The sequence below is a fragment of the Pomacea canaliculata genome, linkage group LG7, assembly GCF_003073045.1.
Source record: "Pomacea canaliculata isolate SZHN2017 linkage group LG7, ASM307304v1, whole genome shotgun sequence".
Classification (NCBI taxonomy): Eukaryota; Metazoa; Mollusca; class Gastropoda; order Architaenioglossa; family Ampullariidae; genus Pomacea; species Pomacea canaliculata.
The window spans coordinates 5680663-5707207 of NC_037596.1; the positions used below are offsets into that span (position 1 = coordinate 5680663).

The 26545-nt window shown below is 39.8% G+C and overlaps 1 protein-coding gene across 4 annotated transcripts in view; it reads right to left on the minus strand.

Annotated features, from left to right (window-relative positions):
• The window catches only part of LOC112567682 (sortilin-related receptor-like), a 48744-nt gene that overhangs the window by 13442 nt on the left and 8757 nt on the right, over nucleotides 1-26545 (minus strand). The window contains exons 1-11 of one of the 4 annotated variants that reach the window (XM_025244422.1): nucleotides 14998-15172; nucleotides 14475-14707; nucleotides 13962-14226; nucleotides 12602-12737; nucleotides 11299-11508; nucleotides 10846-10959; nucleotides 8772-8903; nucleotides 8306-8425; nucleotides 3259-3489; nucleotides 2756-2911; nucleotides 169-303 (exon numbers count right to left, since the gene is read on the minus strand). In XM_025244422.1, coding sequence (XP_025100207.1) covers nucleotides 169-303; nucleotides 2756-2911; nucleotides 3259-3489; nucleotides 8306-8425; nucleotides 8772-8903; nucleotides 10846-10959; nucleotides 11299-11508; nucleotides 12602-12737; nucleotides 13962-14226; nucleotides 14475-14707; nucleotides 14998-15021 — 1756 coding nt within the window. In that variant the 5' untranslated portion in view covers nucleotides 15022-15172. Of the gene's footprint in view, nucleotides 1-168; nucleotides 304-2755; nucleotides 2912-3258; nucleotides 3490-8305; nucleotides 8426-8771; nucleotides 8904-10845; nucleotides 10960-11298; nucleotides 11509-12601; nucleotides 12738-13961; nucleotides 14227-14474; nucleotides 14708-14997; nucleotides 15179-15360; nucleotides 15444-16816; nucleotides 16943-18246; nucleotides 18437-20567; nucleotides 20744-20865; nucleotides 20955-21556; nucleotides 21743-23071; nucleotides 23108-26545 lie in introns of those variants that run through there. The other 3 variants (XM_025244424.1, XM_025244423.1, XM_025244425.1) reach the window with 3 other exon arrangements.

Sequence of the window (26545 nt, forward strand, 5' to 3'; positions counted from 1 at the left end):
AAAAATGTATAGGTTTCTTGGTCTAATTTTTACCTGAGAGCAGCAATAATAAAAAACAAAACTTTACCCACTGTCATCTTCACAGTCTTCAGTTATTAGCCAATCTTTATAATACTTATATTTTTATGCAGTGCTCAGAGGGTTAAACAATGACAGAACTGTTCTTACCACACAGTCTCTCATCACTGCCATCTATGCACTGTATTTGTCCATCACAATGCTGACCCTGGGAGATGCACTGCCCTGAGTCACATGGATACTGCCCCTGCTTACATGGTCTCATGGTAGTACTGTGCTCATAATCTGCACAAAATATCACTCTATAAATCCTTCTGATGTACAGATATACACATTTTGATAAAATACTATAAAACATACACTCTTTATATAAACATAGTACAGACAGTGAACAATGATGATCTGTCTCTGGTCTATCAAATAAAAAAGCTAATATATTAATTTCTGTTATGTTCATAGTTGTTTACTATTACGATGGACCTTTTACCTTGACCTTCATATTATAAGGGAAGGATTAGTAGGAATGTATGAAAAATGGAGATGAAATACTGCAGCACTAGAGAAATCTAAAGGTCTAGTAAAGATTACAAAGTATCAAGTTTATATACTTTCCTCAGCTAAAAAATTATGCCTAAAATGAAAAAATGCATATATTTTATCTTTCTGTATGCTTTTTTAGACTGTAAATTTATGTTTTATTTTATAGGTATTTTGCTCTTATAATAACTGACAAAGCACTATATTATATTTTCTTGTAGGGAAACTATGGTTTTTGAGGAAATGGTTGTATCTGATAATAACAATGAATTTCTGTAACAGATATTAAGAAGTTGATATATATGTGAATGTCTTCACAACTAAATTAGTACAAAGAATGAATTTCTTTTTATCATTCATTATTTCAATCTTATTAAGTATCACTGGTTTTGAACACAATCTTAAAAATAGGTTTAATATCAAAGTGAAATTAAGTATGATGCTATAAAAACACTGCAACATGCAAGAGATTATGTGGAACAGGATACTATTTGAAAAAGGAGGACTAAAGTATATGTCAGTAAATGAAAGATGTAGAAGCACTTTTTAGCACATAATAAGATTAAGCATTAAATAACATAAGTAAATTCAAGTTAATAATTGGTGTTTAACCCTTAAAAAATTACAAAGCGAAGGTTTTACTGACATCACTTAAGGTGAAAGGATGGTGAAAGAATAACTAAACTATTCTTACAGATTTTACTTCTATTTTGAATATTTATGTGTTAAGTGAATAAGCTGTGCCTGATTTTAGCAAAGTGGAAAACAGGTAAAAATTATCTTTCATGAAGAAGAACCTTTTTTGAATAATTCTTTCCTGTAGTCATGAGGATGAATATATGTAGACTACCACTCTCAACAGATATAGTCCTTTTTCTGAATAGCATAGAACACTAACTTAACCTTAAATCTTGTACAACTTGTCGTGTGTTTGCATGTCCATGTAGTCAATTTATTTCAGTTATAATGGTAGTTATAAATGAATAAGGTGACTTAGGTATCATTAAACAGGAAAAGGGAGAATTAATAATACCAGCACTAATGTACACTTGTATATGTTCTGAGCACTACTCATAAAATACAAAAACACTAGAAACTGTACAACAAACAAATAAATTAAAAGCTACAGATATGGAACAATTGACAGATTTAAACTTGTGGCTCAAAACTTCAAATGTTTCTTGAACAAATCTGCTTTAAGGGTACAATTGAACAACTGTCAGCTGCTGATGCAGAGTTTGGTAAATTTAATGTGTGTTAATAGTATATGCACAAATGATACCTGCTTCTTTTACTGGTTATGCACATGATGTATGGCTGAACAGTCTACAGCATTGTAGACATGCCAACATGCATTTATGATGCGCCATTTATTGTGTGTGTTAGACAGTGGTGATTACCCATAACTGGATTTAATCACTTAAAATGTATAGCTTTAAAAATTAAAAATTTTAGCTTTGTGTAACACATGACTGGAATCATGGATAGCTAAAAGTTCAATAAAAATTTCTAAAATAATAGGAAAATACAGCCAAAATGATAATGCATCTGAACAATATTTTTTCCACAGAATGTATATACAAATACGTTCTTAAAAGTTCATGATTTAAACAAGAAAATGATTCGCAAACTCACAGGCTACATATTCTCAATAAAGAAATAAATTAATTCAATACAATAAATGAAACTTCTTATTCTAGCAGTGCATTCTAGCATTTTCATATGCTTCTGTTAATTTGTTAAAGAGAATGTACTAAAAGGACTGCAAGTAGTTATTTTTTCACATATAAGAAAATGTCATAAAGACAAGACAAAGATTGTGAAAGAGTAAACCTGATTTTAAGAAAACAGAACTCCCCTAAAAATTTTGTTCTTCTTATTCTATTTGCTTTTGGTTTAATATGATTCCATGAACATATATATTTTAAAAGTTATTTCAGCAGCCTTATTACAACCTAGTGTTTAAAAGTCCTTTCTCTTGCTACATGTTGACCTTGTAAAGTTGCCCACCTTCCAAAAATGCAAATCCTGAAAAGTCTGGAGCAATAAGCCACAGCAAATGGTCACACATACACAGAAAATAAATGCAGATACTCCAGCTTTCTATCGAACATATATATCGCAAATAAATGCAGATTTCACTTTCTGTCTGTCACTCACATGTATACAGGATACACTCAAAGTGTAATGGTACCCTTACCACAAGATCTCTCATCACTTGCATCACCACAGTCATCAGCCCCATCACAGATCAGTGAATCATCAATGCAGAAGCCCATTTCACAGCGGAACTGATTGGAGAGGCAGCTGGCATTAAAGGGTGGAACAGTAGTTACAGGGGTAGTAGTAGTAGTATCTGCAACAAATGCCATAATCATATTGGTACACAACTGCACACAAGCAACTGAAGGGAGCTTGCCAAAATCTGACAAGTGTTGTACAGGTTAGAGGGTCCTTGCACATTTCTGTCAAACTTCACAATACAGATAGAAGGATAAAGGCAGCATTTTAGTCAACGTGGCAACAGTGAGAATAGTCTTTAATTATTCGAAAAACTTTACAACTTTTTCTGAAGTTAAACATCAAACCAAAATTGATGATTATGTTACTACAGTGTATCTGTAAATAACATGTGTGTTATCTGAAAATGTGTGCCTAAGCATACACCTACATAAACACACACAAATGATTCAAAAGACCTACTGCAATTTTTTTCATCGCTGCCATCAGCACAATCCACATCTCCATCACATCGCCAGGACTTGTAAATACACCGTGACCCATTGGCACACTTGAACTGCATGCTATTACAAGTGGTGCTGCAGTTTCTCTCATCACTGTTGTCCGAGCAATCATTTATACCATTGCAAACAGAGGATGGAGAAATGCAGCGGCCATTGCCGCAGATGTGCTCCCATATTTGGCATGTCTTATCTGCAACAATATTTTCTCTTAAAAGCAGTAAGAAAGTCTCCCATCCTTAGCTCATTTATGAAGACTTGTGCATCCCAGTTTTAACAAATACTTTGTACCAACAAATAGTGGCTTTACCACTCTTCCTAGAGTAAATACACATTTGATCAGCTGCATCCCTTTTACTTTTACTGTGCTTGTATTGCATGTAGACGCTGACCTTTGGCTGGAGGACCGTCATTTAGTTCTGACGTCACTTTATTTTACGTCATTTTGTCATGTGTCACTTTCTCTCCTTTATGAGAGTGTCCGGGGTGTCTATGTAGAGGAAGCACCTTTGACTTTCCGCAGCAGTGTCCCTTGGGACAGACGGGAAGCACTGGTCCTCACATGGCAATCACTCTCACAGCTGGCTCCAGGTCCTTAACCTAGCACACCCCGGTAACGCTTCTGCTGGCGGGCCAAACGCTGTGAGGGGCTGACGTGTTATTATGCACGTCAATACAATACTTGGAGAGGAGATGGGCGCCACCAAGTTCGCCAAAGCCCACTGAAAGGACTTATGGTAGCAGAACAGAATAGAAGCAACATGCCGGATCGGTCGGCCCGGATCACCAACGACCGCGCACCCTCTGGTGGTCTCCAGGGAGGGGGCGACAAGTGTGCTACTGGACCAAGTCTACACCCCAATCTACAATCAAGCTGCCTACACAAGGGACTACTATCGGAACATGGAATGTTCGCACACTCTATCAGTGCGGCAAAGTGAAAGAACTCACACACGAGTTACAGCGTTACCGCTGGGACATAGTGGGACTTGCAGAAGTCGATGGACTGGTTTCGGGGAGTTCAACTACAGATGAAGGCACAAGCTCTGGTTCAGCGGAGACGAAATCAAGCATGAACGTGGTGTCGCTTTCATTGTCAGGAAGGAGGTGGCTGGAACTGTCATCAGCTGCACTCCAGTCTCTAGCAGACTTATCTCCATCCGAATCTCTGCTCGACCGCACACAACATCACCATTGACAAGTGTACGCCCACATCAGAACACGAAGATGAAGAGGTTGAGGAATTCTACGAGGAGCTGGACAACATCATCAAGAAAACTCCGAAGAAGACATCTGCTTGTCCTTGCGACTGGAATGCTAACGATCGGCCTGACGCTTACCAACAATGGCAGAACAGTCGGCAAGTTTGGCCTAGGCAACACCACGCAAGAGGCCTACGGCTACTAGAATTCGCTCAGAGTCACCGTCTCACCATTGCCAATACCCTCCACCCGCACAAGAAGTCAAGAACTGTAACGTGGCATTCGCCGGGAGGTCTGGTCCATAACCAGATTGACTTCATCTTGCTGCCTCAGCGTTTCAAATCAGGCATCAAACAAAGCACAAACGAGGTCCTTTCCTGGCGCTGACATAGGCAGCGACCACAACCTCGTCCTCACTAGCCTCAAGTTGAAACTGAAGTTGAGACGTGACAACAATAAGAGCCCTCGCATCCGATTCAACCTTGAGAAGCTCAAAGATCCGGACACAGAGAGGATCTTCCCAGGGTGGGGCAAATTTGCAGCCCTGGCTACTATAGACTGCGACATAGACGCCCTTGCTGGAAGTATCAAAGAGGTGCTACTCTCTACTGCAGACGAAGTGCTGGGGAAGCAGAGGAAGCGCAAACAACCCTGGGTGACAGACGACATCCTTGATCTTTGCGACGAAAGGAGAGCTTGAAGAGAGGGAGAGGTCGAGACCCGACGTCAGCAGACAAGTACAGACTTGTCAACCAGCAGATCAGAACAAGGATGAAGGAGGCAAAAGAAGATTGGATCGAAGACCAGTGTTGCAGCGTGGAAATAGGCATGGCAAGCGGAGACAGCAAGAAGGCATATGAAACACTGAAGGCCCTCACCAAGACTCAGCAGCGACCAGCCACAGTCATCGAAGACAGCGCGGACAGCTCCTTACGGAAACGCTGCTGTACTAAGTCGTTGGACTGAATATGCCAAGACTTGTACAACTACAAGATCGAGCCAGACACCAGCATTCTCCAGCATCACCAGACTGGGACAAGAGAGGCTGAAGACCTGCCAGTCCTCACTGATGAGGTGAGAGAAGCTATGCACAGTCTGAAGGAGGAAAGTCACCTGGTGTGGACAACGTACCTGCTGAGCTGCTGAAGCATGGAGGAGACGCAACAACCAAGGCCTTCACCACACTGTGTCAAAAAGATATGGGAAGAAAAGAAATGGCCAAAAGAATGGCTCAGTCTATCATCATCCCACTCCCTAAGAAAGGGAACCTGAGGCAGTGCCAGAACTACAGAACCATCAGTCTGAAAGTCACCAAGCAAAGTAATGCTCAGAATCATCCTCAACCGCTTAAACCTATTGCAGAGGAACTGCTGGCAGAAGAACAGGCTGGCTTCAGGGCTGGAAGAAGCACGGTAGAACAGATCTTTAACTGCCGTGTTATGATAGAAAAACACCTGGAGCATCAACGTGAACTATACCATAACTTCATCGATTTCAAAAAAGCTTTTGATCGTGTCTGGCACGATGGACTCTGGCAGGTCATGAGATCATTCAACATAGAGGAGGGACTGATCCAGAGTAGCAGCACTCTACAAGAACGCCTCCAGCGCGGTACTACTCAACAACCAACTAGGCGAGTTCTTCGCGATGACGATCGGGGTCCGTCAAGGGTGCCTACTCTCTCCCATCCTTTTTAACATCTTCTTGAAAAAATCATGCAAGACACCCTCCACAACCACCTTACTCAATCTCCATTGGTGGCAGACCCCTGTGCAACCTCCGCTTTGCAGATGACATTGACCTCATGCAGGCAGTAACAACGAACTTCAGGATTTGACGGACAGACTCTCCAGGCGAGCGGGGCCTATGGCATGGAAATAAGCTCAGAAAAAAGCAAAGTAATGATTTTCCACCACCGACAGCAGCAGCAACATCGTCATGAACGGCCAGAAACTGGAGGAGGTCAACAGCTTCAAGTATTTGGGTGCCCCTGATAGAGATGGTTGCTGTACAGCAGAGATCCGTATCAGGATTTGTATGGCAACATCCGCAATGTCCAGGCTGGATAGGATTGGCGAAGCAACTCAATCAGCTTCAGTACCAAGCACAGGCTGTACAAGTCCCTCGTAGTGTCAATCCTACTCTACGGCTGCGAGACTTGGACGCTGCTTGCCGCAACGGAAAAGAAGCTCCAGGCCTTTGAGAACAAGTGCTTGAGAAAGCTGCTCCGCATCTCGTACCGCGAGCACAAGACCAACGCATACGTTACGAGCACCGTAACCTCCCTCGTGGGCCCACATGAGCCCCTTCTGGCAACAGTGAAGCGGCGCAAGCTCGCCTGGTTCGGTCACGTCACCCGCCACAACACCCTGTCCAAGACGATCCTACAAGGAACCCTCGAAGGGAGCCGTCGTCGTGGTCGTCCGAGGAAAAGCTGGGTCACCAACATTAAAGAATGGACCGAACGCGAGATGCCAGACCTGCTCTCATCTGCTCAAGACAGGACCGGGTGAAAAATTCTGTCTGTTGCTGCTGCCGGACGGTCCCCCCTACGCCCGGACCGGGCATGGGACTGACCTGACCTGACCTGATCCCTTTTACACAGCGTAAGTGGATAAACCAACAGTGACATGTTTATACACTCCTAACAATAAAAAATGTGTATTGCTCTTTGTTAACCCCTTAGGAATAAGCACAAACATTTAACTAACTGTGTGGTCTCCTGTCCTAACACTAACCACTGCAGTCATAAGGTCTTCCATTACAAAATGTGTTATACCAAAGTTCAGCAAAGGCCCCAGAAATAAAGATAGCACATGTGAATGTGCTGACATTTCAAGATGTCTGGCCACATCTTTTGCCCCTTACGCCCCTATGCAGGAAGGCGTGCTGGGGTCCAGAATGAATATGAGGTAACGAGGCAATGTGACTGGAAGATGTGGGGTGGTTGAGGTCATCTTTCCTATCAGGATGAAAAATGAACAGCCTCGATCATGTGTCATGAAATGCTGAACTGCTCCTCCTGTAGGTAGAAGGGTTTGAGCAATGTACAGCAAGGAAGAGCACTGAAAGATCACTTAGCAACTGCCTTTCTACTTGCAGCTTGGACCTAATACAGGGGAAGCTAAGCATACACTCTTCTTAAGGCTTCTCTGTCAATGTCTGCAGAAAGACCAAGTCAAGGAGGAAACTCTAACTTGTTTTTATATATGCCATCTTCTATTCTAAGATCACGAATTTAATTTTTTTTTAAATGTTTACTGAACAGTTCTGTACCATTATACCTATCTAGTTTACTTGTTAGTTCTGTTAAAATGCCATTCAGTTGAACTAAATGTCATTCAGTTGAACTAAATTAATCCCAATCATCCAAGGTGGGGAAAAAGTTTTCGGAAGGGGACATTCCATTAACACCAGCTGGTAAAGTGATTTGGCAATGACAGATCCATGAATGCTGAATTTGAGCTGCCATCTGCTGATTTACCCAGTAGGTTAAGAGGCTGGGTAAACAAGCTTTATGAATATGACTCCAGGTCATCAGCTAAAAGTGTAATAGTCAAGACTGAGTAACTGACCAGGTAATTGAGCAGGCGGGTTACACCTAAGTTGGTTTCAAGTTTGTTTGTAGCAAGGGAGGGAACTCTATGGTTTGACATTTTAATTGGTAAATAAGTAACTTTTATTGTCAAGTCATCAAGTAAAGATAAAGAAGAAAGATCTATTTGCATCCACATAAGCAGGTAAAGGTAACTGTATGTTTCATACAGAGGAATGAATCTATTGTCAAGCACTGCACTGTACACTCACTTGTACAATTCATTTCATCTGAGTTGTCATGGCAGTCATTGTCAAAATCACATTTCCATGCTTCTGGAATGCATCTCTGATTTGCACAGCGAAACTGACCTGGAGTGCAGTTGGGCCTTGCTATAGGCAGAAAAATTAAAACATAATTTTGTTACATTACAGAATAAAAGATGTAAAAGGAATGTCACAAAATATAGCAAAACTTTAATTCTATGTTTCAAGCTGTGCTTTACAAACCACGCAAGATTCTCTACTAAATCTTACAGTACTAGGCTCTCATTATGCTGCTTAAACTGTCAAGGTTGTTATTTCAAACTTTTCTTTAAAAAAAAAACAATAACTTTGTTCATGTATGTTAGCCTTTTATATGAAAACAAATAACACTAATGATGTAGTCACAAATGTATAATGACTGATGACCTTAAATTGTGAACTGATACCATTTCTTCATGTCATCCACACTTACAACAGTTACGTTCATCAGAGCCTGTTCCTCCTTCCTCATCCCGACAGTCATTGTCAAAGTCACAGTGCCAGCGTGATGGAATGCAACGACCATTGGCACACTTAAATGTGCCGTTGGGGCACTCATAGAATGCTGTAAAGATGTTTACAAATGCATCAAACATCAACTGCTCAGCAGTGCAATTCACACAGACAAAATATGCAGTGGTGTGTGCAGTTTTATATATATATAGATAAGTTTATTTATCTTTTTAACTCTTTACTTGCATTTCATGTCCTCAGAAATGAACTTCTTCACAACCAGTGCCTGTTTCACACACTGTGATGTGAACAAGGTAATGTTACAAAACACATCGGGCTGTGATTAAATAAATCAATCAATAAGGGAAAAAAATGTTGGTACCTTTAGGAATGGTTTTACTATGAATTACTTTCTTAGGAAGCTAAAATAGTCAACCAATCAGGTATTTTGCTGTATCTGAAAGTAGGCAACAAGTCTGTTGATCAGGAGCGATGTTTGAGAGAATTGCTGGTTTCTTAATTTGACATGGATTTGTATTCCAAAAACAAAAAATGACAGTATAATAGTAAGTAATATTTGAAGTTTAATGTATGTTCTAAAAAAATATTACTTGTTTGGCACTTTCATGTTTGTATAAAGTGTGTAAATAATTTTTTTAATTTCTGCCTTGTGACCTACTTTCATGACATAAGCTCTCCATTCCATACAGATAGGATCTTTCAATTAAATTTAATACAAGCAAATAAAAACTATATTTCTTTAAAAATTTCTGTCACTCAAATGTTTTAAAAAATACTCTTTATAACAGTGTGTCACCAATGGTTGTCTTTATTGTAGGTTTAATAGGTTTAAATATTGAAACATATTGTACAGGGTGCACACAAAGTTTATACACCCCTATCTTTGGGTGGATTTTGAAAGCTAAACGTTACTCTTAGGAATTCAAAACAAGGTTTCTAAACATGAGGCTCATGCAGCATTCCAAAAAGTCACCTCGCAAATGTTGCAGGACATGAGCAGGAGAACCTGGCAGAACATTCAGCTATGCTGAGATCATGGAGGGACCCATGGATTCCTAGGAGACAACCTTTAGCTTTCAAAATCCTCCCAGAGATAGGAGTATACAGACTTTGTGCACACCCTGTTCTTTGTGCCACCACTGCTGGTCTAATTTTGTCTTTTTTTTTTAAATTTTCAATATGTGTTTTTACATTATGTTTATGGCTAGATGTTTCTCAAGTTGAATTCAGTTACCATGACATGTGGAGCATGGTGTAAATTCCATTTTAAGTATGATCCATTTATCATCATGAAATAATGTTTCACACTATTAAAGCTGAACTCCTATCAGAACAAGCATACAAATTTTACAAAGAATCAAACATTATACACATATTATTTGTATACTTTAAAAAAAAATTTGTAAGTGCATGGAGCCTACTTTAAAGTAGGAAAATGTGCTGCACAAATCTACTCAATATACAAACAATTTCCTCGTTTATAAATAATTCTGGAAACATCAAAGAGGTGCTCCTATCCCCAGCGAAAAAGGTTTTCAGGAGACAAAATAAAAACCTTGGGTCATAAAGGAAGGTCTTGACCTTTGTAATCTAAGGAGGGTCCTGAAGAAAGAGAAAATGACCAACTTCGAAGCAGCAGCTGAATATAGGATGGTCAACAGTGATATTAGGAAAGGGATGAAAGCAGCTCATGAAATCTGGAGGACAGGCGTTGTGAGATCAATGTAGTGCTAGCATGGAAAGACAGCAAGACTTACTGAGGACCCAATCATCAGTCATCAAAAATAGAGTTGATCACCTTCTCATGAAAGACACAGCTGCACTCAACTGACAGACTGAATACTAGAACAATCTCTACAATTTACTGCGAGAGATAGACCCAAACATTTTACACAGTGACTCTGTAGATGTTTCAGTCCTACGGAAAGAAGTCAACTCGGCCATATGAAGCCTGAAGAGAGGAAAATCTCCTGGGGGTCTAAAACATAATCACACAACTGCAAATGTAATGGACACATTAAAGAAGTACTTACGACAGTCTAGCTCATCACTTGTGTCACCACAATCATCTTCACGGTCACACTTCCAGTGTGAAGGGATGCATCGTTGGTTGTTACACTTGAACTGATCAGCTCTACAGGTGGAGGCTGAACATACAATTCAGCTGTAAATGCACGCTACAAAGCTCTGATTTTTTGCGTGTACATGAATGTGCATGTGCACATGTGTACACATTCATACAAAAGCAATCAGGTCTAAACACTAAATACTACCTAAAAATATTCTGATATTTGCATATTTGGAGACTAAATTTACCATCTATCACACCCATGTGCCAGTGGAGAATAATAATAATAAAGGCAAGAAAGGGAATGAGGAATTTAATTTAATACAGTTGTACTAAAGGCCTTAAGCATTTTGATTTACAAAACTGTGTTAGATATGTCACTGCTTTATAATTTCAATAAGGGTTAAAGAAATCTTACTGCTATTTGTCACTTCACAATCTCCATGAATGGTCATCCTCTCATTGCTGCCGCAAACACACTGCTGATCACTTGAGTTCTGCCGCTGCAAAGTCTGGAAGCCATCACCACATAAACATGTGCGATTCACTTTGGTGCTGTCAGTGGCATGCGGTTTAGGTAGACATAGCTGGGAGCACCTGGGATGCCCAGGACTGCAGGCACTTTGTGCTGCAACATCAGTGCAGCAAGACAACTACCCATCTCTGGCACAAAGTGCAGCAAATTAGCTACCCATCTCAGGCACACAATGCAGCATTAGCTACCCATCTCTGGCACATAGTGCAGCAAGTTAGCTACCCATCTCTGGCACCAGCAGGTCAAGCGACCTCTGTAGAGTGCCAGCATTTCATCAAAATAACCTATGTTAAGGTTTCAAAGACTAACATCAGCTGCTATCTAAACATTATAAATTGGTCTGGAAATGTGTCAGCAAATTTGTTCACTTTAATACTTGTGGGAGCACTTTGAGATCTGAACTGACAATCTACACTCCTCATTGCTGGCAAGCACTTTATCAATAAGCTACTGGACTGCCTCAGAGTATTAACACTTTGAGCCTGGGCCTTGATTTTCAACTCTAATCCCCAGGTACACACAAATTTGAAGTATTTTCAAAAATCTTAAAAAATAAACACGACAGGAAGCATGCTCCTCAGGAGTGTGAGTATGCGCATTTATTATTATTATTAAATCAAAATAATAATCAAAGTTTGAAGAAAGAAACTGTTCCTATTTCATTCCACAGTGAAATTGCACTTTCTTGTAAATCCAAAGGAAATTAAGTATATCAAATTGAATTTATAAAAAGAAAGTTTTTTAAACAGATTTATGCACAGTTGTGATGTTTAATCCAGTATTCAGTGGATTTTAACAGTTACATGCAGAAATGATGAAACATGACTTACACCCATAAGTACTTATACCTAATATGAAGAACAATTCTAGTGTCAAATGAGTTCTAAAATCACCAGCCATCTTCATGTGGAGACTCATGTTGACTTAGTTCTTGAAAAGTACATAAAGAAAAATTCAAGTCTTCAAATTAATGACTTCCTGTTCCTACGTTAAAAAACAGAATTCTTTTCTAATGTGATTCAACTAGGAAAATCACAGGAATTTGTCCCTTTGTTTTTACAAAGTTTTGTAGTAAAAATCATTAAAACTGGCAGACACAGATGGGTGGCCCAGTCTTAATAGTTGGCGAAAGGGCCAGACTCAAAGATGTAAATGTCTTCGAAATGTTTCCTTCAGCTAATCATACCTTGCTGTGAGGTGTGTGAGACTGTCTTCATGTCAACCACAGTATAGTTGAAGGTCATCTGGAACCATGCCACACCACTGTGTTTGCCAGCAATTACCAGATTTCTGTCTCTGTTGTTTACCCAATACAGCGAGTTCTGGAAAGTAACAATAGTCAGATTTATGTTCCTATTGTTCACCTAATACAGAGATTTCTAGAGAGTAAACAGCAGCAGGAGCAGTAATGACAAAAGCAGTGATGAAACATCAGACATGCAGTAACAGTGTCCATATTCTCTGCTATTTATTTGGCCAAATACTAGCAGACAGGGAGATAAATTGTTTGCATTTAAAAACTAAGTTTCAGATTTTACACTCAATGCAAATTAACTGAAAAAGCAACAAAATTTTGTTCAATTTAGATACATAAACTGAAGTGGTACGTTTAGAGTTCCTAGAGCTAGAACCATGTTATCTGTACTTATCTATCCCAGCTGCAATTCAAATATACAATCAATTCATGGATAGGATGTGCACAAAAATACTGATGGCCATACTACTTACTCCCATTCCAGCATCTTTTATGCATACTTTTTCATTGATCTCATCCTTGTCTCTTTGTTTTCTTATTTTAAGTAACAATATGAATACCTGCAGATTTTTAATACCTGTGAAAGTGACTATAAGTGCCAGCACAAATGATTACAAATGGATTAAAAATATAGACAGCTTAGGCTGTTTTTAGCCTGCATTAACATTTTGTGTAATGCTCTAATGTTATTGTTGGCAGACTCAACAATTTCCTGAAAAAGATTAGCAAAGATGTTTTGTATTTGTGTTTTTGTAAAAAGTTCCTCTACAATGCTGTCATGAAAACGTCCTATTCTACACAACTGAGACAACTAGTACAACAATAACTTGTTATCAACATCAGAAATATCCACAGTTTATCTTGAGCAGCCTTAACCTCAGAAAAATGTTAAATTGTGTTTCCAATGTCCTCAAAAACATCATCTAATCAGTCTTTTAAAACAACATAAGCATCATTTCTGGAGCATTAATATCTTTGGGTGGATAAGTAAGACTTCAATGCCTAATAAAAAAAATAATAGACAAACATCAAACATAAAATACAATAAAAGTGAACAGTTGTTCCTGGCTTTTCCAAAAAGGGAAAAAAACTGCTTATCTTAGACCCAACAGGAATGAAAACATGCATAAATTAATCATGCTATATATATATATCAATCAACAGACCATAAACCTACACCAAGACATCCTTAATGTCATGGGTCAGTATTCATCAGTAGCAGGTGTGAACACAGACTAAAAGAGACAGCACCTATTGGCAGAATCACACAATCCTTCCAAGTGCTACTCACCTTGTATGTTGACACAGGACCTGGACTGTGTAAGCTCATGGCAGGAGCAACCAGATCTTGCGCATCTGTACCTGCAAGATTTATGCTCCGTACATGATTGTCCACCCCTTGTGTCCAATACAGTCGCTCAGTACTGAGGTCAAGGGTTAAGCCCTGGGGCATGTTCAAAAGAGGATGAGGTCCAAAGACTTCAATATGAGTACCATCCATCCATGCCCTCATTAATGACTGCCGTCCAACTGTCAGTTCCAGCCAGTACATCTGGCTGCAACATTCAGACATTCATGATGTGTCTTAATTATCACAAAAATGACCATCAGAGCTCTCTTTCACCTTTACCCCTCATTACAAAAACCATTACTGAAGATAAAACTAGAAAACAATGTAGTTGGTCATTAAAATCTTGAGTGTATGAAATATGTGTAAGGAACAAACATTTTTAAAAAATTCCATGTCAAGATTAATTTAACGTGCATGGAGCAGCTATGCAGTTAAATAAATTGACAAACTTACCCATGCGGAGGATCCACAACAAGATGGGCAGGCCTTCTCACCAAACTGTTACTGCTGATCAGATTCCTGCGGAACAGGCCATTTGTGCTGACCACCTCAATGGTACCCTTCTCCTGGTCTGTCCAGTAAAGATGAGCAGAAGTCCAGTCAAAAGCAAGAGAACTAATCTGCTGCATATGCCCCTGAGTAACAGTTGTGACTTCACGTGTAGAGGAGATGTTAAGATTGAGGCTCTGTTGATAGTATGAAAATATGAAAATATCCATATTGCTCTCACACACACAAATGCACATATATAAACACATGTAAAATATTTTTATGCTGCTAAAACATTCACAGAGACTAAGTAGAAATATATACCCCAAAAATATAATTTAGAGAGTAAATTCTTTCTTCAAGACTTACCAGATGACATGACCATATGAGATAAAGGTTTGTAACCCTTTATCTTTGATGGTCCTCCTGATACAAAGAAGACACTCTTTATTATCCCTTAACTAGCAAACAGTTGGTTGGTACACACCTCAATTTTTGCAGGTTCATACATGCCCCAGTAAACTGTGTTATTTTGATAATCAAAAGCAACAGCACTGATGTAGCCTATCTGGCCAGCTGGGAGCGTAAATATTGTTGTAACAGTGAAGCTGTCAAGGTCAACTGCAAGAATTTGCCTCTCTGTGCTGCCAGCAAAAATTCTGAGCGCTCTGCAAGACAAATACAAGCATGTTGAACCAAGAGCAAGTGTAGTTAATTTATTAATTACTAACTGTTGATAAAATAATTTAAACAAAACACTTAAGCAGTCATCTGCTGATCAATATCATTCTACAAACAAACAAAAAAAATCTTACAGTCCTGAATAAATGTCTGATGGTATTACATTTACCTTGCACTGGACAGGAATATTGGACTGGTGCATACAGCGTTTCATTCCCACCTGTACAAGTGTCCCCAGGCACACGGCGGTAGCTGCATCAAATGCACAAGTACAAAAAGTTGTTCACTCGCTGTGCACAAATCTGTGATTAATCAACTTTTTCTAAAAGCTTTTTCACATTTTCCAAACCTACTTCAATCTCAACATCCAAAGTAGTAGCACACAACACGTAACAAAAAAATATTTTAAAATATGCAAACACATGTGAGGATCATACAGCAGATGTCAGGGACACACACAGCACACATACACATTATGTTCACAAGTTCTTTTAAACAACAAAACACCAAGATCTGCCAGTGAGCTTCCTGAATCATGTACCCCAAAAATAATTTTTTTTGTTTCTTTTCTAAACAATGTGAGTAGCACCACATGAAATACAAAAGCAAAATGCAGTCATAATTTGTCATGAAAAAAGGCAGCTTGTAATATCAATAATCTCCCTTAAAACTTTTGTTCTATTCTCATGCATAATGAATTTCATGCTTCTACCGGTTAAGTCTCAATATACCAACAGAGAACAACTCGAAGTTTCTCTGTATGCAACATGTTATAAAGTTAGTTTTCCAAAATTCAAGGTAAAATAGAAAAACAGTCACTAAAAGGTTGCAAGAACATAAACCATAAACTTAAAGTTACTGACATTCTTCAATGTTGTTACAAGGTTACTTTGACTAGGCAAGGACAGGTCTGCTACTTGACTCCCACTACGCCAACATGTTATCTTTTCCAAGGTCTATTCAATAATGTTCAAACTCTAAAGGCACATGATGAGCTCTCATGAGAATTCTAGTCACTTGCATGGGTTTCATGTACACATACTGTCAAGCTAGCTTTCACACAATGCAATACCCACTACCATACAAGTATACACATCTAAGGGTGGCCACCTGGTCTCTGACAAATAACATTCTTCAGTATCTTAAAGTGAAGCACACAAGCACACAGGGGCAGTTAGTCAAAAGCAGTGTTGAAGAACTGTATCTTAAGCTGACTTTTGTGCAACTGAAAATGTATTTCAATAACTTCGCTTTCTCTCACTTTAAAGACACAACTCCAGGTTTTCAAAAGTTTTTAAGTAACACCTAGCACAATAAAATTATGAACAACAACAATTAGCCTCTTTTGTTTTAATTCCAAGAGTTCTCAGGTTTGGAATTTTGTACATGAATGAACCCCAAGTGGTACTTGGGTATAACACTATATTTGAGTCAAATCACAAATTACACCAAGTGATGCTCTGGGTTAAATATTTGATTGTAATATTCCAAGCCTAAGGAACATTCAATATTTACTGTTTTCATACAAAATTTTAAGTCTATGTAACGCTCATGCTTAGTGCCTCGGGGGTTACAAAAGGAAAATCTCTTGCAAGACAAGAAAAGATGAAGACGTATCCACATACCCACGAGAGTGCTGGTAGTATGTTCCAGGTGGACAAGGATATGGCACACCATCCACTTTGCCAGCCTCTGCGTCTGGCACACATTCAGATGTTTTTGAGTTCTGGTCAACTCTCCATCCGTAGTCACTAAACATAATGCATCAAGAAGTCAATGGAACATGCAAACTACAAATTTTACAGCATTTCCAAACAACAAACAACTGGGGAAAAAAAAAATCACTAAAACTTCAAGTTACTTTCTGGGTGCCACTGCACCCATTTTAAAGTTGTATGCACATTTCACTTCAGGATGTTTTTTTAATCCATAATAATTAGCTTCATCCGTTTTTTTTTTTTTTTTTTGGGGGGGGTTCGTTTGTTTTGGGGGAATAGGTGAGTGTGAGAACAGCACAGCAGTGACACAGTCAACCCAGATGTTGGTGATAGGCACCTGACTCCATAAAGGCTTGGGGAAGGGTAAAGTAGCACCATCCTCACAAAATAGCTGACCCCAAGAAAAGTGCAGTGTTGGGGACAACACACCAGTCTCAGACAACACATTGCATCCCACACATCTCCTTTCTTACAACAGATTAGAAAGATTTGTACGTGGGCTTACAATGCTATATTATGCTGGAGCTTGTATTTATTTTAGGGTAGGGCAGTAAAGTTCACCTAACTCAATACATGCAAATGACTGCAAACCATACACAGCACACCATTGTCATAGATGACTCTCAACCCTCCTGTCATCCAATCTCTTTAAGCGAAAGTTACTTCAATAGTTCCAAAATTCTAACTTATGGTCAGTGAAGTCCAGGAACGATCACACTTACATATATATATACCCTGAATAATCTCCCTTGAATACTCTAATCTGGGGCCACTGGGGTTCAAGAGGCTGACAATGATACCGTGTCTGTACCCAAGAACAACAAGTGTCACTAGGCTGGCAAACCTGGCGGATGATAATACACTTCCAGACCCAAACAACAGGTGCTGACTAGGCAGACACACCTGGCTGGCAACGATACACTTCAACTTGTCTTCCCTTTCCCTAGGTAATTCCTTGAATTATTCTGATTCCCCAGTCTCTTTCACACAGAAATTCGCTACAGTGTCTCTTTGACAAATGGTGTGGGAATGATCAAACTCAGTTTTTTCCCAACTACAGGGGTGCAGTGAACCTTTCTTTCACTCATGCGCGCTTTCTTAAAACTTACTCATTCCCATGCATTCCAACTAGCACACAGTTATAGGCGACAATCCATGGTTTTTTTAAAAGACACACAAGGGTGATTACCTCCCGTTCCTAACATGCAGTCTCTAAAACCTTTTCCTCTCTCACCAACTATTTAAAAAAAAAGTTTGTAGATGTTTACCTTTATAGTCTTTATATTGTCTAAGGTGTAAGAGATGGTTCATACTCTTTATATTGCCATTATACTTGCCATTCAAAATCATTGCGAGTGCAAAGGCAGTTCTGCAGCTCTTTGAAACGGACAAAATCTTCACCATTGTAGCAGACAGCATGTGCAATACGGCGTCGGTAAACAACTTTACGGCCTAGGAGGCATCCTGCATCTGGGTTATTTTCTGATAATGTCCAGTTTTTATAGTCCTCCTTCCTACAAGGGGAACCTTCAAGTAACAAGTAAGATGAAAGGTGGGTATAATAGAACTGCATCTCAAAATAATAATAAAACTAAATGCAAAATTTGTAAAGCACATGCTCACACTCCTAAGGAGCATGCTCTTAGTGCATAAGAACAAGAACGAAACATGGACAGCATATGAGGGACAGGAAAAAGAATAGCATATGAACTATAAAGGAATAAACAACAATAGTAAAAGAAGAATAAAATCAAATACACAAAGAGGAATCAAAATAAGAACAAGAGCTGAGAATAACATATTGCAAAAAGAAGGGTGTAAAAAAGACTAGCATTATGGGAAAGGATGTTAGGAGTAATGTTTATGGAAGAGATGCGTTTTCAGTGCACATTTAAAGGATTCAATAGTTGGTATGTGGCAGATATGGAAAGGGAGAGAGTTCCGTTAATTCGCTGTACAATAACCAAAAATCATGTGGCCATATGTTGTTATTTTGGTGACAGGAAGAGTAAGGAGACGATCATCAGACAAGGAGTGGAGTTGTCTAGCTGGGATGTAAGGGAAAAGAAGTGCAGAGAAATCATCAGAGCAGGTGCCAGCAAGGAAATTAAAACACAGCACAGACAGTTTGTACTGGATGCCAGAACGGATGGGAAGCCAGTGTAGAAAACAAAGGAGAGGAGCGGTGTGGTCCCGTGTCCTAGCTCTAAGCACCAGACTGCGCAGAATTCTGTACTTTATGGAGTTTGTGAAGAAGGTATTCAGGGCAGCCAGCAAGCAAGGAGTTGGAGTAATCAAGTCTGGACAAAAATAAATGCACAGACAAGAGTGTTGGTAGCATGCATAAATAGAATGTGACGGATGGTGCTGACCTTGCGTAACTCATAACACGCAGACTGACAGACAGCTGTAACTTGTTTAGCAAGAGTCATGTCTGCAGTGACAATGAATCCCAGATTTCTGATGGAGGACACAAAGGAAGTGTTAGTTTTGCCCACCTTGATGTGATTTGGTGTACAAATGAGTGAAGATGGATTTCTTCTTCTCAAACATAGGAGGGTTTCCGTTTTATCATCATTGAGTTCAAGTTTGTTTGTTACCATCCAGTCTTTGACTTCATCAATACAGATCTCTATGATGCTGGTAGCAAAGTGAGACTCAGTTGGTGGAGTGTAGCAGTACAGCTGCGTATCATCAGCACATGATTGATGAGAAACCTTTAAGACTGGATGCAAGATGAAAGTGGCTTCATATACAGACTGAACAGAACTGGGCCAAGTACTGAGCCTTGAGGGACACCACAAGAAAGTGAAGCAGGGCAAGATGTTTGACCATCAACAAACACAGTCTATGTCCTATCAGTGAGATAGGAGTTGAACCATGCTAGCCCAGGTCCAGAAATCCTGTAGAGGTATGTAGTCTACGAAGGAGCAGAGAGTGGTCAATGGTGTCGAATGCAGCAGACAGGTCCATTAGAGTTATTTGGTCAAAGACCATCCAAGAAGAATATCACAGGAGATGCTGGCAGGCACTGATATCGAGTGCAAGGATGATCAAATGTCTAAAATCTTGTTAGCAAAATAGTCACAAAACACTTGTGATAAGGCAGTGGGCATCATCATCACCTTGCTAACTGTAGTCATTCGATTGCAATATGTCAAAAAGCGTTTTGGAGGAGGTGCAATTATTTATTAGTTTAAACTACACACGCTGCAGAAGGGAGTGTGCAAATGATGTGTGGAGGAAGCATGATCCAGTATAGAGTCGACAACATACTTTAGCGAAGCAGAATCTGTGTCAGAATTTGGTGATGAGGGGCATGCAGCAGAATAAGAACGAGTAGGTGGTGGATTTTTTTCAAATGGCGCTGTTTACGACGACCAGCATGGTAGCGATGAATTTGAATCTGTTGCCTTGATGGGGTGCCAGCATTCACGAAATCAAAGTAAAGGGAAAGTTTTTTTCAAAATGTCAGCTAAATAAGCATAAGTTTAAGGGTAGCAAGGGGATTTAAAATCAGTACCACTCAACTAGAGTACTAAAGTTTGGGTCATGGAAAGTATTTTTACTTTAAAAAGGCCTGGATCATAAAATGTACTGTGCCCTGTTTCAGCTTGTAGCAAACATAATATTATCTCTTTTAAATGAATTATCTTACCAAGAACTGCAGACATGTTAATCTGCACCAGAATCCAGCTATGTGCTCCTGTATATGAGCCAAACAGTGAAAAGATGGTAGTTCTCTCCCCTGGCTCAGTAAGCAGACCATACACACGAATGCTGTTGTTGACAAATTTGTGTTGAGCCCATGTTTGCCCCTCATTGACTGAGTAGCTGGAAATGTCAAAACATACTGAATTTCTTGCTACAGAGTTTGAAGTTTTTCAAAGCTAAAAACATATTTTAAAGTAAAATTAAATCATGCTCTAAAATGCAGATGTTGACAAGGTACTTACTAAATAGTATCTGTTGGTTGGAACTGCTGTACAGCCACTAGAATGCCACCATGATCAGCCATAGCATATAAGTAACTTCCATCTAATACCTTTCAAAAATGCAAAACACTTTCATCACTTTTTAATATTACCGATTCCTGCAACAATACACAATTAACTCCCTTGAGCAGAAAGAAAATGTGACATTTGCATTCTTATAAATTTGTTATTTTCTACCTTTCACCTAAAGCACAAAATCTGCTATCATCTCAGTGCCTGACTTTAAGGCTATGATATGAGTTAGTTTCAACACATAGGGGAGCTTGTTCCAAGTTATCAAAGTATAGTACAAAAGCTCAAGCATCCCAATGCTTCTCAACCATCAACTTGCGCAGTTCTCTAAGATGACAGTAATGTCCATCAGGGATACCTGCGATCACTAGTTTTTATATGCTCTTTGTACATTATTCAAGTTGTATTGAACCTCATAAAGATCATGCAGGAAGCACTCTATGAATACAACAGTTTCCTCTTTACTATGACAGATCCTCTTCTAGAAGACATTAAACTAGTTCAGTTCCTGAACAGGGATTCAAGAGGCAAAGTATCTTGTGGCTAGATGATAGCCTTAAGAAACTACAGATCTCTAATTCTTCTTAAGCAGGTCTGACTCAAATTGCACTGATCAGCATGATGTTAATAAGATGCTTACCTGGTGCCAAGAATAACCAGCATCAGATGACACAAAGATGTTCATTTCAGATAGCAGTGAGCTTCCAACAGAGCCACTAGCAATGAGAATGCCCGGTGCTGACTCACGTGACAGGAGAGGCTGGGCTAAACTCCCAGGATAAAGCCGCTGAAATTCTTGGGACACATGTAGAGAACAGTTACGAGCCTGTGTACAAAAAGCAAAGAACCACTATGCTTTGTAATACATCGTTATCAGAAGTCACTCTTCTTTATTATCCATATGAAAATGATAATTCTGCAACATTTTATATTTTATAACATGAAGACAATCTCTAGAATATCACACAATGTCCTATGCCTTATGCACCATGCATACAAAACAGACAATAAGCTCCATCACATTCTGTTGACTATCAACAACTAGACAGACAAATTATATGCACAGATATGTGTGTGCATAAACACACAAATATTGCAATATTAGTTACTATTCCTGCTTTTGCACTACTAATTATGTCTCAAAGAGCTTTCCAAAAGTAAACTCATCAGTCTGTAAGGCAAATGGCAGATGTTGTCCAAGATTTTTATCATGGATAAGCTTCTTAAAGCATCAATATAACATTCAACCATCACAATGAATATTAACTTCTGATGTATTACTCTTGACATTCATGAAGTCATGGTTTAAAATCTCTGGTGTTACATGCAAAACAAGTATTCTTTTTTAAAGAATTTCTCAGCTTTGTAAGCAAATTTTCTGTAAAAAAAAAAAAGCCTGTCATGTCTCTCGACCCTGGACTAAAAATAGTTTTACAAAACACAATGTTTCAGAGTCAAACTTTTTTCCTACTATCTGGGGCATCTCTGTAGTATGGGGGTTAGTGTGCTGGACTCCTCTTTAAGTCAGGAGAACTTCCCTGCCCACATAGCCGCTATCCATTAAAAAAATAAGCAGGAAAGGCAAAAATGGCAGAACAAAAGTGTTGAGTTCTTCTGGTTTTCCACTTCCACATGCCATGCCCTAGAGTGAGCAACTTACTTTCATAGTTGCTAAGCCTGCAAAGTCTGTAAGACACCTTTTAGATTTTTTACCTCTACTATCTGGGACTAGCAGAAAAAAATTAACAGCAAATTTTTAACACTAAAACTGCCTTTTTTTTCCCCACCCCAAATTGTCAATTCAGTCAAGAAGCAGTTGACATTTTTAACTTTGACGCTTTTTGCTTGATATAATTATGATGACGTAATGAATAAACACTATTAAATAAGGCACTTCTTCAATGTTCAATTTCTAGCAAAGAACAAGCTCTGAAAATAGTAAATTGGCAACGGCTAGCTGTGTCCATCAAGTAGGTGGGCAACGAGCTGGGGTTTCAACAAATTTGTTGCAAAGGAATATAATTATATGACACCTGCATAGCAAAAATTACTTAAGCAATCTGTGCATTTTCAATGCTGCATGCTCAAGAACCATGCAAACTGCACAAGGTGGAAACAACAAATCCAAAAATTTTTTTTAAGAGTTCTAGTTTACCTGGTCCTTATTCCAAAAGTGTAGCACATCCTTCTGCTGATAAATAAATGATACAGGAAAAAGACAGGGTCAGTTTCAAAGAGTTAAAGACAGTAAGATGGTGACATCATTCTAGTTTTCTAAAACAGAGTTAACTACACCATACTGCATGTTCTGTGATGAAAACAGTGTTTTCTGTTGTAGTTAAAGCATTTGTGTCAAAATGTTATCTCAGGGAGAAAACAATACCATTTTAAGTGGTAAAATTTCTTCAAGTACTTAACAGATGACATGACTATGTGAAGATCACCCTCTAGCTACCTCAAATCTAGTTGTCCAAACCTGTTCTGGTCAAACGACCACAGAACAGTGGGACATGAAATCAGTTCAGACCCCCCCAACTCCCATCCCTACTTGTCATGCTAGTGAGCATTCAACTCCAGTTTTTTACCTGGACTGAGTCTTGAACCCACTGTTGGAGGTGGGCGGGATAAGCTGTCATGTCATCTGGTAAGTACTAGAAGAAATAAATTTTACCGCTAAAAATGGTGTTTCTTGTTTGTATTGTACCAGATAACATGATTATGTGGAGACTAACAGGTGGAGGGAGTGGTAAACCACCCTGGCAACAAACCATGCTGTGCTGCCGAGCTACTGCCAATCCTGCTACCAGCGTCAAAAGGGGTGCCATAACGTCATAACACGCCTTCTATCATCTGAATGCTACTTTCAGGCCTTCTCTTCTAGCCGGTTAAGCTAGTGGTACAAGCACTACTTCATGTGCTCTAGTAGCACGAGAGGCCGCTGTAAACAGCGTTACATAAACAGCCTTAATGACCGCCTAGAACCAGGCCTGAACAATTGCATGAAAACTCTGAACTTGAGCTGGAAAGCTATCACCATGAAACAAGAAGGCCTCCAGGTTGCCAAGCTCAAGAAGGTCAGAAACTAGCACCATTGCAAGAAGAGGAGAGGATCAATCTACAATGAGTCAATGAATGGCCAGCAATGCAAAATATCATTATAGGTCCCTACAAACCCAAAGAGTAACAAAGGTCTCTTACATTAATTGGCGCCAGCAGTTTCTCAATGAACAGTCACAGAGACAACCGCCACAGTCGCCTGGGACATAATCAAGCTCCAGTCCATTACCAAATGGACACCTCTCAGAAACCCTCTCCTAGTATTCCTTATACTAGTAAGTGAGGAGCCTTCTAAAGGAAGCAAAACACTCCATGACATCCATGATAAGACCCAGGCAGGAAGATTCAGAATCTCTGGTGGCAGATGAAAAGCTTGCTGAGCACCTATTTCAACAGGGTCCGGATGGCTGGTAGCTTCACCAGTGCTACCATCAATAAGCCTGCTCACTCTGAGCTCCAAGGATGACACCCAACTAGTAGATGTCCTGAACTCTGGGAAATGAGCACTCTAAGATGTTCAGAAGTTGCGATTCCATTGCCTCAGGCTAATCACACTCTACCAACTAACGCCAACATTTACCATATGCGTACACTTACACAAAATTGCTAATGATTCTTCGCTTGACTCCCAGCGAGCATCCCCAATAACAAACACAAGGCAATTAAGTGCGATAAAGAAAATTATTAATATTTGAGAGTTTGACAATCAATTTACAAAATGATAAAATTCTAAACATGGCTGTTTTCCAGGTGTCTCGTTAACTTCGCTATATCTAGTCCAGGTATCATAAGCTACTACTTTAACTGCTACACACAGCACACTACACTCATCTAACACTCTCCACTTATCTCTTCACACTAAAGCCTCTTTCGAGGTGGAGGGCCCTCCAATGTTTCTGACATCAGGGAATCTGTTGTTTGTATCCTCCATCAATCAAGCTGCCTCCTTCAATAGCAGGCATCTACTGCCCCACCAAATGATCGGAGACTATTGACACAGCATCAAAGCTTGTGGTTCTAATGCATGGCCACAGGGCCACAACAGGACGTCCGCAATAAGAGATCTGTCCCTTCCTGCTCAAGGCATCTGCAAGGCCACGGAGCCTTCCCGCAATGTGACAAGGTAACGGCACCAGGGCCACATCCTGACTGTGGGGTACAGCTCGGGGAATAGGGAGTCCACTTGTGGACATAAGTAGGTCACTGAAGAGGAGGTTTCTTACTTCACACCATGTTCCCTTCACAGCATGCCACCAAACTTGCAGTGCTCTCCAGCTTGCCAGAAACTTCCAAGTAAATATGCTAAGACTTCTTTCCCCCAGACCATTGGCCCTGCTGTACCCAGAACCAAAGAGCAGATGAGCCTCCAAACCGGACCATCTGGGTCTCATGCACAAGGAAACTATGACATGGGATCCTGGAGGGAAAATCCTTGGTTAACCACCTTATGTCATACCAAGGCAACAGGTGACTCTTAGCATACTCTGAACCCGATATCTGGTCGTCCAATGATTGTTGCTGGTCTCCAGCATGTCATTAAAAATATCTGAGAGTGGCGCATCCATCCCAATGGCAGTATCTCTACTGTTGCATTCTATAGGCCCGAAAGTCTTAACCCTTACCAGGATAAGCAAAAACAGAACAGGCAGACCACCGGCTTGACAGCACCAGATCGGACCTATCAGAGTAAATGAACCAACCCAGCTCTGACAGTCAGGTCATAAGGACAATCAGGTTGGACTTCACCATCTGACTGTCTTGCCCCTATATAAGGAAGGTCCAGATAAGCGGAGACTGCAGCCTGAGCCTTCATGCAGCTCACAAATGCACCCAAATGCTTAACCAAGGTCATAGAGGTGAAACAATGACCAAGAATCTATTCCAAACTTTACTACTAAAGTATACGCGGGATCTAAGTTCTCATAATTGTGCTTAGCTGAACAAGGCAAAAGTCTTCAAGAAGGTGCAGCTGAGCAGCCAGGTTCTCAATGATAGACCATGTGACTTAACAACTCATCTCTTTGCTAGCAGCAAGGTGGCGGGAAACAGATGGATAAGTCAGTGAACTACCCGGTACTGCTTAATCAAAGCACATGCCATCATTCACTAACCGACAAAGACTTGTATCTCTCTGCCAGCAAGACACTTCCAGACCTGCCGCACTTATAACATAGACACAAGCACTTCACTTTCACCTCTTATTGACCCATACCTGCACACACATATATAGTCAACATGCCACAGAAATGAGGTAGCTGCCACACATCAGCTGCATGAAGCCGGGCAAAAAAATGGAGTTAAGTGATCACTATTGTGACAGGTGGGGATGGGAAGTAAGGGGGGGAGCTGAAGTGATTTCATGTCCTACTGTTCTGTCGTCATTTGACCAGAACAGGGTTGGACAGCTGGATTTGAGGTAGATAGAGGGTGATCTTCACATAGTCATGTGATCTGGTACAGTACGAAGAAGAAAGGACAGAGCAAAAAATAAAACAGCAGAAGCATGAACTTGAAGATATATTCTTTACATTCTATTTAATAGAATCAAGCCCTTCTTGATTTGAATGACAGT